General features: G+C 44.4%; 1 protein-coding gene across 2 annotated transcripts in view; it reads left to right on the top strand.

Moving 5' to 3' along the window:
• The first annotated feature begins 550 nt into the window (after positions 1-550).
• Positions 551-17,281, top strand: part of plpp3 (phospholipid phosphatase 3) — a 32,657-nt gene continuing 15,926 nt past the window's right edge. Inside the window, exons 1-2 of one of the 2 annotated variants that reach the window (XM_023286408.3) lie at positions 551-1,132; positions 14,812-14,966. In XM_023286408.3, the coding sequence (XP_023142176.1) occupies positions 994-1,132; positions 14,812-14,966 (294 nt within the window). In that variant the 5' untranslated portion in view covers positions 551-993. Of the gene's footprint in view, positions 1,133-14,811; positions 14,967-15,312; positions 15,471-17,281 lie in introns of both variants that reach the window. The other variant, XM_023286407.3, reaches the window with a different exon arrangement.

Below are 17,281 nucleotides of genomic sequence, written 5' to 3'. Positions count from 1 at the left end.
AATGTTATCACAGGGTGCTTTGATCAAAAGAAATTAGTGATACACCCCTTTTGAAATTTGGAACATGTTACTTTTGAAACATATGGTTCGAAAGTGGCAGAGACATGAAACTTGGTGAAGTGAAACAGTGTATGCCAAATTTTAAAACTTTTACCCATATGGTTTTAGAGACTCCCATAGACTGTGATGGCAGAAGAAGAGAGTATGAAGAAGACAAAAGATATTGAAGAGATTCCAGTTTTCATTAACTGGAAACCTTTTTGTTTGTTTGTTTGGTTTTTTTTTTTTTTTTTTTTTTTTTTTTTTTTGCTTTTACAGACTTAAATGTGAATATTTGGAAAATACAGACTTACAAAGAGAGCATCCCCACCTCCAGTAACATGACCACTGATGCGCTCCAGGCTACTATAACTGGGGTGTCTGTAGTACCGTGCGTAACCACTGGGGGCGCTGCCTCCCAGTGTTCCACGGTGCACTGCCGGCTGGCTGATTTGCAGTCTGAGAAAGTTTTCCATGGCAGGGATGGAGGTGATTACCCACCGCTAGTAGAGGGAAGAGGAGGGCTGAGCCTTGAAGCTGCTGGGGAACTTAAAGCGAGCAGGGGGAGGAGGAGGAGAAGAAGGATTGATATAACAGAGCGGCTGTTCTCACTCAATTCTCACTCCAAACCTTTGAACCAAACACCGATAACGGGGAGCGGGCTTTCCATTCATTTTCGGGCGCAGGCAACTTTTCTTTCTTGAGTCCGTGGCGCGGGTCCGTTCACCACAGAACACACTTTTATTTTGTTATTCTTTATTTTTGTGCGTAAAAAGCGAAACACGAGACAGCGAGGCATCGGCAGATCCGAAACTTTTGCAAGACGCCAGCTTGACGTGAACTTTGTCTCTTGTTAAAAAATTGCATGACATTTCTTTGAAGGACTTGAGAGCCTGACAGTTGCTTCACCAACCGCGTGGTGTGGGATTTGGAGCCGAAACGGGGAGTTCTCCAATGCAAAAGTACATGTATGAGAAAGCGATGGCACAAGAGACAAGGAACGGAGGAACCTCTACATTAAATAACAACAATGGTGTTGACAACAGCAAGAAGAAGCTGCTCATAGCGCTAGACATCTTCTGTCTTTTACTTGGTAAGTTTACACATAAGTTTACTTGATATATCCCTCTGTTAGAATTTGAATTGTTCCATTTTTTGCGCTTTTACGCACTGAATTCTCACTACAAACTTGTTACAATAGATAAATTGAACAGTGCCCGCGCTTTCTAATGGTTGGCAATAAAAGCCTTATCGTTTTAAAAGTATTGCTTGTTATCTGTAACCACAAGACAACTTAATCTGCAACATCTCCTTATCATCCAGCCCAACACACCACCCCAAGCAGGGAAGCGCTTAGCAAAACTTCCTACTCATTATTTCAAACTTTTACATTGTTTAAATTGTTAAAAACACACTTTTTATATTGTCAAATCCCACAATGAAACACACAGAAATTACACGCTTCTGAGTATATGATAAAGTAGTTTTAAAATCAATGCAAGAGGAAAATTGACACTTTGTTTATTTAACTGACAGGTGTTTAGTTTCTCTCGGCTGAGACAGCAACATAAAATGTGTTGTCATCACCTAATGTATTGATCATTTCAAAGTCCAGAGACCAACGCTCACGCTGCCTGTCAACATGCCTCAAGCATAAATGTTTTAAAGTGCCCTTAAAATAGCTGGTGACTCCCCTCCTGCACCCCGATAACCCTCCTCATCTGACCCCTGAACCTCCAGAGGAGCCAGTCCAGCTAGATCTGTCTGAACAGAGAGGTGCAAGCAAACATCAAAGTGCAATTATTGGTATGGATGGAACTGTCAAAGAAGCAGAGAGAGAAGCCAGTGGTCTGTTCTGTCTCTGCTTCAGCTTGTTTGTGTGTTGGTCCTAACTTGTTATTCCACGAGTGTCCCATCCAGATTCACTCTGCTGTGTTTGTGTGTCTGTGTGTGTGTGCATTGATAGCCGGTTTGTTTTCTGGCCCTTGTCAATGTTGCCCAGTCCTTTTAGTTCTCAGCTCCAGTGCCCCCCCCCCCTTTCTTTTCTTTCTATTTTCAATCCCGCTGTCTCTCCTTTTTCTTTTTTAGAAAACGGATTATAGGAGTTGTGCTTAACTTCTACACATTCTCTCCCAGAACCCTGCAAATCCCTGGCCAGCTGCCCCTGATTACTCCACTTCAAATTACTTTCTCTCTTTTCTAGCCCCCTTTTTTTTCTTCCTTCTCCCTTCTCTGTCCAGGGGAATGCGTGGAATAATTGCTTAAGCATGTGTTGTGGCAGGGGGAATGCCTCTCCGATCTGAGTGAGGGAAGAGAGATTGAGGAGTGGGACCCGTGGCTGACCGGGCTTTAGAGGAGCAGGTGGGAGTCACACCGACCGCTCCAAGCATCAAAAGCAATGGGGGAAAATATGCAACATCCCTGCACGGGAGCAGGGTTTTATTGCCCAGGATGTTACAAATGGTGCAGATTAACTCCACGTCCTCTCAAGTGCTGTGAAACAGAAGCAGATCTGCCTGTCAGACACCAAGTTTTTCCAGTGGGTTTATATTGGTTTGCTTATTAAAGAACCTCAGACTGAGATACAACTGTTTCATCTGTGCTCGTATAAATGTGGATGAGCTTTGAGCTGCATGTGGAGTGAATTTCCTGCGTAAACCGACTTCCTTTTGCTGGTTAAAGTTCTATAGCTGCCTCTTTAGTTGCCATGTAGGACACACACACATATAGATGCATGTAAAAAAAAAAACAGGACACAAATGGTCGCACAGATTCTTCTTTGTCATGTTAAACACAATCTGGCTGCTCAGTCATGATTGGTTGGGCCACTTTAGAGGTTTTTTTGGGGGGGCGGTGTACACATGAGAGGGGGTTTTAGTGGGTGGAGGGGTTAAAAGAGACAGGAGACCAGGAGAAAGGGGGGTTATCAGGGCGTCCTGAATGAGGAATGTGGGTGTGTTGAGGCCTTACAAGAATGCCTGAATGGCTTTTGTTCTGTGTGTGTGTCAGAATAAAGGTACTGTATACTTTATTGCAAGTCAATGCATAAATATCTCGTTACCTTTAATTACTTTCTGTGTGCCAGCTGGTGCTGCAAACACACAGTCTGTGCAGCAACATCTTTCTATAGATTGTCAATCTGCCCTGCAGTCTCACACCCGGAGGCTCCACTAATGAGTGTGTTTGCATAAAAGCCATCTGAGGCCATCTATGATCACACACATGAGGACTAAACCTAACATGCGTGCAAGCTTCTGCTAATGACACATAAACGTAGCAGGATCAGAATGATGAGGACAAAAGTCACCCTCGACTCAGCTGCTGCGCTACAGCGAACAGTTTTGGCAGCTGAGCATCATCTGCTGGTTTCACCTTGGCTTGGGTTCCACTTTTACAGAACAGCAGAGTTGATTTAGCAACTCTATAAGAAGCAAACGCTATACTCTCTCTATAAATACACAAATGCCGCCGCAGACTGCAGATTTTGGTTCCCGTCTTTTTTTTCCACTTGTCAGATAGCCTTCAATCATCTCGTTTAAAAAGAAGTTTATTGTGAAAACACTGTGTGAAGAGACACCCGTCTGAGCTCCCAGAGCGACATACTTCTAAAAGTAGTCTCACCTAAACCCTGATTAAGTTTTACACAATGCCAAGGAGATTATGCATTGTGTGTTTGCTTGTGTGCAGACATGGCTTTGGAAGGAATTCAAAGTTTAACATGCCTTTTCTTTGGCAGAACCTAAACATGCATTTGCTCAGGACTGACTTCATCAAATCTCAGGCTGCTTTCAAAGGCTCTGTATGTCTGCTATAGTTACCAATTACCTCTCTTATGAAACACAGACATGTCTAATGTCTCAAAACATTCAACATGAACTTTCTTTTTCCATCAGCATCTCACATTTCTTGCTGATCTGTGATACAGTCAGGTGTTCAGTGACGTGATTTTCCACCGACGATTGACAGGAAGATTGTGATTAGCAGCCGAGAAGAGTGTAACCTTTTGGCCTAGAGGAAATCAGTCTCATAACTGTTCCTGTAGCATTAACCCTATATGTCCATACTCCAACTCCTGCCTCCCCATTAGCTGCTATAGCATTACAGCAGTCAGTCACACAGCTCCTCATTAAAGCTGCAGCGGTTTAACCTCTACCTCTCCAGCCCTGAGCCACTTCAATCCTGAGCCGCTCCACAAATATTTTCCAGAATTTCTCAAATTCTTCTTCTTGGCTGGAGTGCCGTCGTGGCCCGAGACTCTTGATGTGACATCTGGTGCAATTTTGGAAGTGAGTGAACCAGGGGGCATGGACTGTGTGTGTGCATAGTGGAGCTCAGGAAAGGGTGGGAAACGGAAAGGTAGTGTCAGTCGGAGGTAGGTGTGGTTGTGAAATGAAATCCTGTCCTTTTTTTTTTTTTTTTTAACCTCACAGTCCATTTCCACCGCCCCCCCACCCCACACCCCATCTCCCTTCCACTTCATCCCTCTCTACTTGAACCGGTCTTCCCCCTTCTTTATTGCAAAGGGAGACACTGCTAAAGGGAGAAATGCCTCAAAGGAACATGAGAAGGGAAAGAGAACACTGAAAGACAAGTCATAGAAACTCATCTCTCTGCCAACAAGAGATAAGCAGTTTATGCCAATAAAAGTGTAATCAAACAGCACGTGGGAGGCCCTCACACACGAACCCAAACACAGGCTCCCATTCAAAGCAGCTGACCTTAGTCTAAGGGCAAATATTCTCTGGAGTTCTGCTTGAGTCTGTGCAGAGGAAGTTCTCTGGGAAATACAGTAGATGTTCTCAGAGACAGAGAGATGAGATTAAATGGAAATAAGTCATACCAATGCATTTTTGTTCCAGTAAATCTGCCGTGTCAAGCCTCAAATTGGCAGTTGGAACTTAACTTTCTATGAAGTTACTCGTCAAAATCTCCCAGTAGGAAATTGTGCATATTCTTGAGAGAGGTCTTGAAGTTGTTTGTATTTTCTGTGCGTTTCAATCCCACAGTTGATGCTTTTGAGTCCATTCTTCTGTTTGGCAGATCAGGTCGAAGTTCAGGCTGAAAATAGCATCCTATAGGACAAATGCCTGCAGTGCTCTGTATATGACATTTGCTGCACTCACACACTCAGTGGACACGCATTGAGGAATATGTAACATAAATCTCAAGATTCAGCTCAGACAATAGTGTATGTGTGTTTTTTTTCAGTATGGTTACATCACTGTACATATGCCTTTGTGTTATCTGTGACTTTAGGGCCCGGCCTGTAGAGAGTTGTGGTGTGTGTTTATGTAGCGGCTGCAGGACAAGGCGAGGTTAGGGGCTCTTAAGAAGGTGATATGTGTCCTCTGGCTGAAAAGCATCACTGTATTATGCAATAAGATAAAGATCAGCAGATGATCAGTTGCCACAGGGGAAACCACCTCAGCTATGTCGTTTTAAGTGTGCGTTTTTGTGTCGTGATAAGGAGCTGTGCTGGTATTGCTGCCCGACGTGTGTGGAACATTTCCAGCCTGTCATTGTGACATGTGGCCACTTTCAGCTGGTGCAGGAGTTAAATGACAAACCCTGGGGTTTGCGTCTGTGCAGGGCTGCCATTAGAGGTGTGTGGGTGCGAGCGTGTGCCTGTGCATCCCGTGGGGGTTCATGAGGGAGAGGTAGCGCTCAGAGCTGTCATTAAAAAGGACTGTATGGCCTGAAGGGGCGAGACCGTCTGCCCATGTGTGTGTGGGTAGCATGTGCTATGCATCTGTGGCTTTAATTTGTGTGTGTGTGTTTGTGTCCCGTGTGGTTCCCGTGGGGAAGCTGAAGGCATCAGGTTGACTGATGTGCCTGTAACTCTTAACGCTGGTGCAGAAACCAGATACTTTCATCTCCTTCAACCCTTTTTATTCGCTGTCTCCATCCTGGCAAACAATTAAATTGCACAATAAAACAAAGACAACAAGCATGTAGTTTAGACTTTGACAACAATGGTGTAGTAAAGCCTCTGTTTCCCCCTGTCTCTGTCCACTCTCTCATCTCTGATTATATCCCTCCCATATAAACTCCTGCAAACTGCTTATTTAGATCATTTTGAATTACTGGGCAGGACCCTACAATAAACTTTTGTTAGCAGTCATTCTTGCATATGTTTAAAGTTGTTTGAATTTGCACTAAGCAATGTAGATGAATGTTTCATGGACTTCTGTGTGTGGGCAGTGCACTTATCATAACTTGTGCTTGTCCATTACAACCATGAAAATAATAAGTCTCATGCTTTCTATGTCTTACATAATTTTGGTGTATTTTCTTTATATACATTGTAAAAAAAAAAAAAAAAAAGCAAAAGAAATCCATAAAATCTGACAGCAAGGATGCTAGAAAAAATGTAGAAAAAATGGTCGAATAATGCAATGATGTAAAATTGTAAAAACTGTGAAAATGATAGCTGATATTTGTAAAATAATTATATTTTAATCTGATTTACTTTTTTAGCTGATTTAAATACAGTAAAACAGTGTAATTTTAACAGTATCACATTGTAAAAGAACAAATTATAATCTGTAAAAGCATAGATTATTGATGAGGACATTGTGTATAGTGTTACGTTGTTTTTCTTATCGGTCAACATGTCAGTAATGCTTTACTTGTGGGTTTACTAGATATTATCTGCAATTTAGCAAAACAGGGAAAACCTGTAAAATGATAGTAAACTGTTATTAAAAAGTTGCAGTTAAAAGTTGTTCAAAAACTTTCATTATTTACAGCATAACCCACTGTCTTTCTAGGGTCTTTCTCATGCATTTCTGCTAGTTAACATGGGTATCCGGAGCCTAAAGAGCCAACAACGATGCTCCAAGCCCTTGAATTTGAATGAGAGTAGAGGCAGCAGATGATCTGAAGCTGTAGGCCTCATTATATCTCCCTGGTACACCACACTGTCCTTGCTTGGGCCTCCTCCCTGCTGTTACACAGGCCCCTCTGTCTGTCACTTTCTCTTACTGCGTTACCCACTACAATCCTCTGTATTTGTGTGTGTGCACATGCTGTGAGTATGCAGGGATGGGATGGGGTGGGGGGAGGTTGGGGGTCAGGGAGATTTCACTGTTTCACAGAGAACAATACCCCTTTTGATGCATCTCAGCGCTCTTTGTTTCGTTAACGAGGACCAATAGGCCGGTGGCAGACAGAAGGAGGATGACATGGAGGGAGTTGGGGGAGAAAAAGGGGGGATGAGGTGGAGAAGAGAGTATCAGACCCTCCTCACTTGGTACTCAAGGCTGCTTGATTATCTGTCAGTAGTTTATGGCTGTTGCTGCTTGTGGCTGGATTGTTGGCTGGATTGTGGGATGCAGCGCTTATCTGCTCAGCGCTGTGTAGTAATCAGCTCAGCATCTTTATTGGCGAAGGCCTTATCTGAGCTACAGCCACTGAGCCCTATCCTGTTTACATACAGTGAAGAACCCTGGCAGAAGAGCCTCCTTCTAATATGAGAAAACAAGCAGAGCACTTGCACTGCAGTGTTAATTTAACACTTACTGTCTTCAGGTAAATGCCACCAGTGACATATGCAGAGGTGAGCAGGATACTGAAGGAGTATATGAAGGGAGGGAAGGAAAGAAAAGGTGGGATGTAGTGAGTGAAGTTTTAGGAGAGCATTATCCAGTCAGAGGCGTCAGATTTCAAAGACTCCACAGCCTCCTCTCTGCAGCCAGGCTTTTGTCCCAGGGGGTAATAATGGCATTATGGCAATAACAGAGAAACGCCCAGCCAGCCATCTGACCAACCAAGCAGCCAAATACCCTGATCTCGCCTCTGGGCACTGCTCAAGTTTCCCTTCATTGGAGCAGCTGTGCATTCGTCCTCCCCTTTCAACTGACAGTGCGACCAAGCGTTAGAAATGTCTCGATGAGTTGTAACCGATCTTTTAAAAACACATTATAAATATCCTCTTCCCTCTTCTACTTGCTAATGTGCACCAGAGTTGATTTCCCCCAAAACAGTGGTGAATCCAACCATCTCTTCAAATGTGCCTACAGGCCAACAGCAACACGGGGCCAGCAGCGGCAGCAGCAGCATTCAGAGGCTGCCCATGCAGGTGCCTGCTAGTATAAGTCCCCTAGAGAGTGTCCCAACAGATGCCTGTGTGTAAAAGGCATTTATTCCTATGAATAAAATCTCTCTGAGTAAGCACATGCTTCAGCCAGCGGCCCCCCGGTTGCTGCAGCATTCACACAGAGGGGGGAAAAGGACAGGGATTCACTCTGTACACCACTCTGCTGACCTCAGCCACTCCTGTGTGTCTGTGTGTGTGTTTGTGTGTTTGTGAGCTCTGTACATGTGTGAGACACATCAGCAGCCTGTACAAACAATGAGCCGATATCTTGAGCCAGACATCTGTATCAGTGCACATGTGCGCATGCTCATGCACGTGCTTATAAATGTATGTTTTCCTCAACAGTGATTATGTGTATGGATAAAGCCTGGGTGGTTTTTATGGAGCCGAGTTTGTTTATTTGGATTGCGAGGACATTTTTAAAGCCCTTTGTGGTCGACAACTTAAAAATGTTTGAGAAAGGCTTTGCTGAAGTTGCCAGTGGAACCACAGTAATCCACTTTAACACCCACATAGCCACACACACAGCCACACACTCTCACAGATATAATAGGCAGTGTTACAGTGACATTCGCGCCCTGCTCTCGTATGCTGCAGTATCACACCAGAGCCGTGTCACATCCCTCATCTTTGACCTCTGGCCCTGCAGCTACTTCCAGGGTCTGTCATGAGCCTCAGCTAACCTATGCACTCTTTTCCCAAATGTCTGGAAGGCCGCACATACTCATGCTCGTGGCTTTAGCGACCTAAAGATAAAGTTAAGTGTATGGGCTTGCAGCAGTGTGTCCTCTTGGATGTGTGACAAATTTCATAGCATCTATGGCATCTGCTTGGCATGCCGTATTTAAAACCCCAGAGGTCACGGGTGCTAATGACAGCACGTGTCTTTCTGAATGTTTAAATTTATATTAAGAGTTGTGCTCAGATTACAAGCCAATTTAGAGAAGTTACTGTTGCATAACTATAAAAATAACCACTAACATATATGATATTCTGTATAATATTTAAATTGGAACCTCCCTATATGATGATGCTCATACACTGTTGCTGCTGAACCACCTTCCTCATCACCTGCCTGTATTTTGACAGGACAATGTCCACCAACAAGTGGATCTGGCTCTGAGCCACTCATTCTCTCTGATCCCTTGTTCTTATCGACACACACACTCGCTCTCCCATTGCACATAAAGCTAATCTCTCACACAAACACACACTTGCATCCCCTTCAGTTTGCACACACACGCTGCAGTTCCACGAAGACTTACAGCTGGATCCAGGCATTTATCCACATTCACAGACTAGAGGACACTAAATGCAAAAAGCTGAACACAGGGACTCCGTTTATGTCTCTTTCTATACACGCACAAAGTCCCACACATATCAAATAACCACAACATAATATCTGCCCATGCTTCTTTTTAGCAATGTAGGCCGCTTTCCTCTACCATTGCAGCTTATGTTGCAGGGTGTGTGTGTAGATGTCCACAAGCAAATGATAGAAGTATGTCAAGAGTTTTCTCAAGAGGCTGGAAAGTAGAAAAGTGATTGTAATGGATCTGCACAGATCAGGTTGTTTCAGGGTTTGTGTTGACAAATGTCAGTTTACTAAGATGAATTGTCATGTAAAGGGATTCTACACATATTAAAGGTCAAAAATGGCAACAAAAAAGTGTCCATGAGCTTAAGGTAGCGTATTAAAATTGTTCAAAAGAACCCATTGCCGAAAGCTGCAGTTTCTTGAATGACCACTTGAGAATGGCTCCAAACGTGAGTCAATCCTCATAAACCCCCACGTTAAAATGGCCAACTTCACAGCTAAAACAAACATGTTTACAGCCTGGCATAAACTATGATTTTGGTTTCAATAGGTAATTTTTTAATTTGTGACCATCATACAGGGGATGAAAGTTTATATAACTCACCCGTTTCCGTTGGATTAAATCTTTAAGTTATGCATAATTGTGGCCACTTTTAGTGATGGTGGATGCTGTCATTGAGTCTATTTGCATTCATTTGTGAATTTGCTGATAATGAGGCAGAGTCTGGCACTATCAAGATGGCTAGCACCAGAGCCACCACACTGAGCTTCAGAGGTGCTTTTCAGGAAACCTTTGGGTGACATTACAGAGGGCTTGTCCATCTTTATGTAAAGTAAAAGGTCCAAACCCCATTAATATTTAATTTACAATGTTGTGTAACTGAGGTAAAAATCTAATCCTTAATGAAGAGGTAGAGAATTACAAAATAGTTTCTTTCAAAAAGCTGTAATGTAATGAAAACAGCAATGGTTTTAAATTTCATCACTGGCATTTGTTTAAATAGTTCAAAATTGTCAAAATGTTTACTTAAATCGACATTTATATGATCATAGACTAAGAAAGCAAGATCAACCACATATTCAGAGATTTTTGGTGGGTTGTTTTACTCGGTGCTACAGAAATATTTCAGTCAGTACCACAAGCTCTGGACTGAACTTCACCACAGATTCTCTAACATCTGTCTGATCCGTTGACAGAGCAGTGAGAAAAAACAGAGACGAAAAGAAGAAAAAGTTTTATTGATTGACTGGCTGGTCTTTGGGGTGAAACCTCACTTGAGCCTCCGTCCTCCCTAACCTTCCTCTGAATTGTCCTCTGTCCCACTCCTTCTCTGAACAGGTCACATGGTGCATTTGAGAGACAGGAGGAGGAAATCCTCCATTAGAGCCGACCACAATGCCTCTTCCTCTGCCCGGCTCCGCCTCCCATTCACCTCTCACACTCACCGCTGACATTCAGGCTCGCTCTCTATAATCACGATATCATTCTGAGTCTGCTCCTGAAAGCCACCAAAGCCCATTAAAATGTCAATAGAGACTCAGAAGGCTGAGAGTCATGAGAGCGGGAAGCTTGTCGCTGTAGTCTCAGCAGACACGCAGGTGTTGTTCTACAGGGAACATAGTGGCATGTCAAGGGGAATTAACCTTTTAGGTGACGCAGGGCTTTAGCTGACATAAGAATTGCTATTTTTTTCTTGCTCTTGGAAGTACGGCCTTAAGATGAGAGAAAAGTAATAGAGGACTGCTGATCCTTAACCTGAAGGACTGAACTTTCAACTTTGGACAATAATTAATGCAGCTTAAATACATCAAAATGCAAATCCTCAGTTCTAACCAGGTAGTAAGTTGGTAAAGAAACTAATTATTTATGTCTGTGGGGGATGTAACAATCAGAATTAGCCCTGTTGCTCCCACTAATGAAACCACTTACTCGCTATACCAAATTTAACTCTAAAGCCAATCAAACGGGCTCCAGCTGGATAATCTCTTTGACACAGACAAATGCGTGCACACACACTCGCACATACATCACAAGCTGCGTGTATAAACTGAAAGTGCACAAACGTATGCACCCGCACCACATATATAAACACATGTGGACGTATTTTCATGCCCTGATTTCTAGTGGGCAGCAGAGCGTGAACATGTGAGTGGATTTACGGATAGAAAAATAAGTGCCGCGTTCTCACACACACACACACACACACACACACACACACACACACACACACACACACACACACACACACACAAAGGCCCTGCCATGACCTCTGCATATAAACACTGATTTAACCAGCCAAAGAAATCTCTCTCCCTCTCTCTCTCTCTCTTTCTATCTGACCTGTGGTAAGCAGTCTTTAGTGGTCTGCAGTGTTTCTCTTCATTGACTGAAAGAGAGAAATGCATGACAGGATCTGATAAGACAAATAGAACTGTTCCCAAACTAACCAAGCCACCCACTTTGGATATATGTCCCCCCCCCATTTTTCTACTTCTTTCTCCATACTTTCTGGCCCTCCCTCCCTCTTTCTTTCTTTCTTTCTTTCTTTCTTTCTTTCTTTCTTTCTTTCTTATCTCTCCGTAGAGGGGATTTTTCGGCCCCAGTTATTCTCAGACGCCTGTTTGTGCTGTTTAAAAACAGCTCGGTGGCTTGATTGCTCTTAAGGCTCATTGGCTCTAAAACCAGAGAGCTCACACAACTTCTCTGGAAGGCAGAACACAACGGCAAAGAGGGAAAATGGGTTGAAATAACCGTTTCCGCTTTGTCGGTGTTGGAAGTAAGGCAGGACTTTTTGCATGTGGTTAAATTGCTTCCGCTTCTTTAGAGGGAATTTGGGAAACACAAGCATCTCCGAATGTTACTGACCTCGTGACAGAGCTTGTAAAATAGTTGTTTTTTAATTCAGTGATGCGCCGCAGGCCTTTGCCAACAGACCAGCCCACCTCTTTCTCTTTCTCCCCTTTCCGTCTTTATTTCTCCCTCCTCCGACACTCCCCCATCTCTCTCCTCCTCTCTCTCCGGGTCAGCGGGACCCATGAAGGTCACTCACTCTTTATTCTGTCAGCATAAAAGAGGTCATATTTCTTTGCACCGCTGTTTGCAGATGAGGCTCAGATGTGCTTCAGGGTAAATGCTGGAGTGTGTTTGATTTTGTGCTGAGAGCTTCATTGACTGGCTGTGGTATGAGGAGAATGCCCACATACTGGGCTGTTTTTCAGGGAGATGGCAGCACAAAACAGCTTGGCATCTCAAGGCTGGGCGGTGCGCAGACAGAGAGGCTTTCATGAATTCCCCAACAGATAGTGTCGAGGTGTTCAGTCGCTCGATCTCGCTTCAGTCATTCAGCTGGTCAGCTCCCCAGTTTCCCATGGCGTTCTGCGATCGGTTTAGCCTTTAAGCGCTGGTTAGTTTTTGTCTGTGAGTGTCTGTTAAGCCCATGACCTTCTTTCACTTCTCCTCATTAGCATGTGAATCCCACCCTTCCCACAAGTAGGCCAGAGTAGAGGGATGGGGAAAGACAGGGAAGGAGGACAAAATAGAAGAAGAGAGCAGAAATTGGCGTGAGAGAAATCACAATCCAGTTTTCTGAAAAAGTTTTTGTTATTTACACAGCAGAACCCAGTTTGTGCACGGACTTAACACATCACTTTGCTTAAGGTATTATTCTGTTGTCAAGTTGGCCGGGGCATTAAGCTGAAAGATTTGCCTGAACAGAAACCCATATCTGCACTGGAATCCAGTCGTCTTAAGTTGTGTTGACCGCCCTGCCCTGCTTTGCCCCCCTAATTCTGCGCACTCCCACAGCTAATCCCATCTGTTGTGTGGACAGCACAGTTCTCAGACACCACCAAAGCCTGGCCCAGCCCTGTGTGGGCCCACCAACAGCCTGTCAAGCCCCGGTGCTGTTTGTGCAGGTGTCTGCCAGTGACCATCCCATCTTCTGCCCTCTGCTAACCACTGGAGAGAGACTTTTTTTTTGTCAGGAGGTTTCCTTTTTCAAAGTTCACCTCTAGGTTCATTATTTTGCCTTTTCTGGAGCTTGATCTCGGACGTTTTCCAGTTACAAATACAGCAAAAAACATTGTCATATTACCTTGGACATGACCTGAATGCCTGCTCATTGATCTGATGCACATCTGAGTCTACACATGAATGCAGTGTGTCGCAAAAGCATGCGTAAGAAAGTGTGTCCTGAGGTTCTCAAGAAGTTCATACTGGTGAGTGCTGTGTTTTTCAGGCCAGACCGGTAACATGATCTCCATCTCCCATCACTTGTGAGATGACAGCCGTGGTTTTCAGCCGCATTAGGAACATTCATGAGCAGATCTCTCGCTTTAACCCAAATGTCAGAAACCCTTGTGATGTGAGCTAACCACACGAGCCGCATGTGGGAATACTTTCTGTGCAGTCTGACATTGAACGTATACGCTGGTGTGTTTGCATGTGGGTCTTCGGGACGCCTTCGTGTCTTGAGCTCCCTCTATTTATGAGCAACTACGGCCGTACGTACACACGCCAAAAACATGCTCTCATGCGAAAAATGTTCCAGAGTTGGGTGGGCTTACTTTTGTTTTTCTTGGTATTAGCACGTTTTAAAAGCCCTCAAGGAAAACTTTTGAAAGTCTCAGCCAGAGTTTGCACACATGTATTTGTATTCCTTTGATTTGGAGATATGTATTTATTTTCCCCTTGTCAGGACAGAATGCGGTTGCACATGTTTCAGTATGTGTATGAGTGTATGGCTGAAAAAGAAAACAACAGGAATAGTTTGACCAACCAGAAACCATAGAGCTGCTTTAGCGCTCATGTCTGTTTGTTGATGACGTCGGTAGACAAAGGTCCTCTAGATTCTCATGAAGGCTTTTTGGAACTGGAGAAGCTAAAGTCACGCTGCAAAGAAAGCAAATAAAAGTATTTCCCAAAGTGATATTCCTTTCCTTAAATGGACATTTCAGTCAAAAAACTTATTCCGATGGTCTTCCTGGAACTCTGGCACTCTCTTGTTCTGCTATCCATCACACTAAACTCACAATGTATTGACACATTCCCCTTGTTGATGTGTTTCTTTTGTCTTCAGTAATGGACCTTGAGCTTCAGTGTCTATTTGCTAAGTTAGAAAGGAGTAATGCTAAAGGAAAAACCTCATTCCCTAATGGCATGGTGTCACAAAGTCAACAGAAGCAACAGGGAATTGTTTGCTGAGTGAACACCTGTGGTTTTTGTCTGTCAATGTGTGTTTTAACTATGATTTTCTCTGCAGCTTACAGGTAAGTGTATTCAGCTATGTGATGTAGATCCTTCATTAGATGTGTCTGTCAGTTAGACTCATGTATGGGTTCGTACATCTGTCCATAGCCATGCTGCCATCCCTGGTTCTGCACCGCACCTCTATTCGTCCCTACCAGAGGGGTTTTTACTGCAGCGACTCCAGCCTGAACTACCCCTACAAGAGAAGCACCGTACCCTCCTCAGTGCTCATTTCTGTTGGCTTGACACTGCCCGCGGTGTCTGTAAGTTCCCCCCCAAGACACAAAGAGCGCTCGGTAGTGGGAAACTCGGAAGGCAGAAACGGGGAGGGCTTGAGGTTCATGACAGCGGCTGTAAAGGAGTGACATGACATCTAGCAAAGTCTGAAGTCATCTAATTTTGGAAAAGCGTCACTCCTTTGCTTTAAGCTGGCCATACATGACATCCTTGAACCCCACCTACTTCTGATATCCTCCCCGGTGCCAGCATGCTCCTTGTGTTCGCCCCTTCGTTCTCTCCTGTTTATGTCTGTGTCACTGACCTGGTGCTTTTATGCTTTCTTTCCTCTCTCCCTCTTCCTGTCCTTCTCTCTTTTTGTGTCTTTTGTAGCTAGCCTGCCTTTCCTGATCATTGAGACTAGCACCATAAAGCCGTACCAGCGCGGGTTTTACTGTTCGGACGAGTCCATCCGCTACCCCCGAAAAGAGGGAGACACCATTAGCGATGCCGTGCTTTGTGGTGTTGGCATTCTTATTGCCATCTTCGCTGTAAGTCGACCTTCACACTTCCCTTTGTTTGCTGCTTGTACTCAGACTCCTACATACAGTCCAGGACTTCACAAAGAGCCTTCATCAAAACTTTGAGTGATTTTTTTATCATGCAGTGTTTTCTAAAATACTCAGTTTTTTTCCACTAAATGTGCTTTACATGTCTCCCCACCACCACCACCACCTCCATTCTATAATTCTTTCTTCATCATGCTCTATTTTTCCATAGCTTCTTTGAGTCATTTGTAATGGCCTGTTTTTTATTACTTTGCTAAGTGAGTCAGTGGTAGCAAGAGGCCCCCCAAGCGACATTAGGAAGTGTATGTTAGTGTGTATGTGTGCTGACACATGCATGCCAAAGACCAAAGAGATTTTACGATCCATTCCCATGCCTCCTGCTGGTATCCTTGCATCCAGACTCCATGCCCTCCGTGCCCTGCGCATTACTCCGGGTGAATATGTCAGCGCTCTCTCCCATGTCCATGGTGCCTCGCTGGTAGCCTGAGGTGTCTCACAACTTAGCAGCACTGTGAAATCTTCATTCCCCTGACTGGACCCATGCTCCAGAAAAAGAGGGAATAGCTCGTGGTGTTGTGCCAGCAGATTAGAAGAGGGGGAGAGTTGGGCGCTAGTGGAAACATGTCCTAATGACATGTGGTGGGTGAATGTCAATTAGTGGCACGTGGTCAGGCTAGATGATCTTTACAGCCCCCAGACTCTCAGCCCCCTCATAAGTTCCCAGACTAAGCCGTCGCTTCGCCGCCGCCATCAGCTCGGTAGGCACACACATGCAAACTGTACCAGCTCAGCTCTTCTGCTTATGAGAACCAGGAGACTGTGCTTGTGTTAGTTAGTTCCTTCATACGTTCACGTGTGGGCAAGGCTGGCGTGTCTGACACAGCTGTGTTCCATTAGTGGCGTCTACTGCCATGCCGACACCATTCCTTTAACGCTCGTGCACGCTCTCCCGTGCGGGCGCATGCATATACACTCATATATGCACATATATGCATGTGCTGGTTGCAGATTCCAGTTGGGACCTCTTGTTTATCTGCACTGGAAGAGAAATCCCAATAGTCCTGCTGGTCAGACATGTCTGTGTCTATGTCTACTGTGTTTCCACTATGAGAAACAGAGTTAGCAATACAGAGACAGACTTCTATAAGCATATACAATGATGGTCCAAATAAACCCACGTTTTGAGCCCTCTGTTCTGATCAGAGATGCCCCGTCTGCACTCAGACAACCAGACACATGGGAGTAAGCCAAGACAGGGCGATAGACAAGAAGGGGAGGAGAGAGGTTTGAATGCAAATGCTGACAACCCAAATAAGCTCCTCTGGCCTGTGTGAACCTCCTGCAGTTCTAATCTCCATCTCTGATCTGAGCAATTCACTGACAATAGCACTCACAAACACACTAATACAATGCCATGTTTGTTTCTTCTGGCTGTGAGCCTGCCAGCTGACCACCCAACAGGCAGGATAGGTGTATTTATCGGGATTAACAATTCACACAGATTATGTACACAGAAAAACACTTAGCGTTTGTATTAATAGGATGACAGGATGTGTGGGAAAACTTACACCTGCAGATGTTTGCGCTCGCTGAGTGTTCACTGGCTTAGAGATTGGCACTAAATTTTTCCAGGCAAAGCAGGCTATGGAGTGAAATGTGGAAAGAGGAAGGAAAAAGAAGTAGACGGTTCATCCGTTAGGTGCCCCAGGTGGTACAGATTTGATTGACATCTCCCAGCCTCGAGGGTTGGCTTGGCGTAAGTCCCCTCAGTGTAGATGAGGTCTTTCCATTAG

Source organism: Amphiprion ocellaris, chromosome 2 (genome assembly GCF_022539595.1).
Source record: "Amphiprion ocellaris isolate individual 3 ecotype Okinawa chromosome 2, ASM2253959v1, whole genome shotgun sequence".
In the NCBI taxonomy this organism is placed as follows: domain Eukaryota; kingdom Metazoa; phylum Chordata; class Actinopteri; family Pomacentridae; genus Amphiprion; species Amphiprion ocellaris.
The sequence above is the reverse complement of the archived record's forward strand: the minus strand, read 5'-3'. Positions and strand labels throughout refer to the sequence as shown.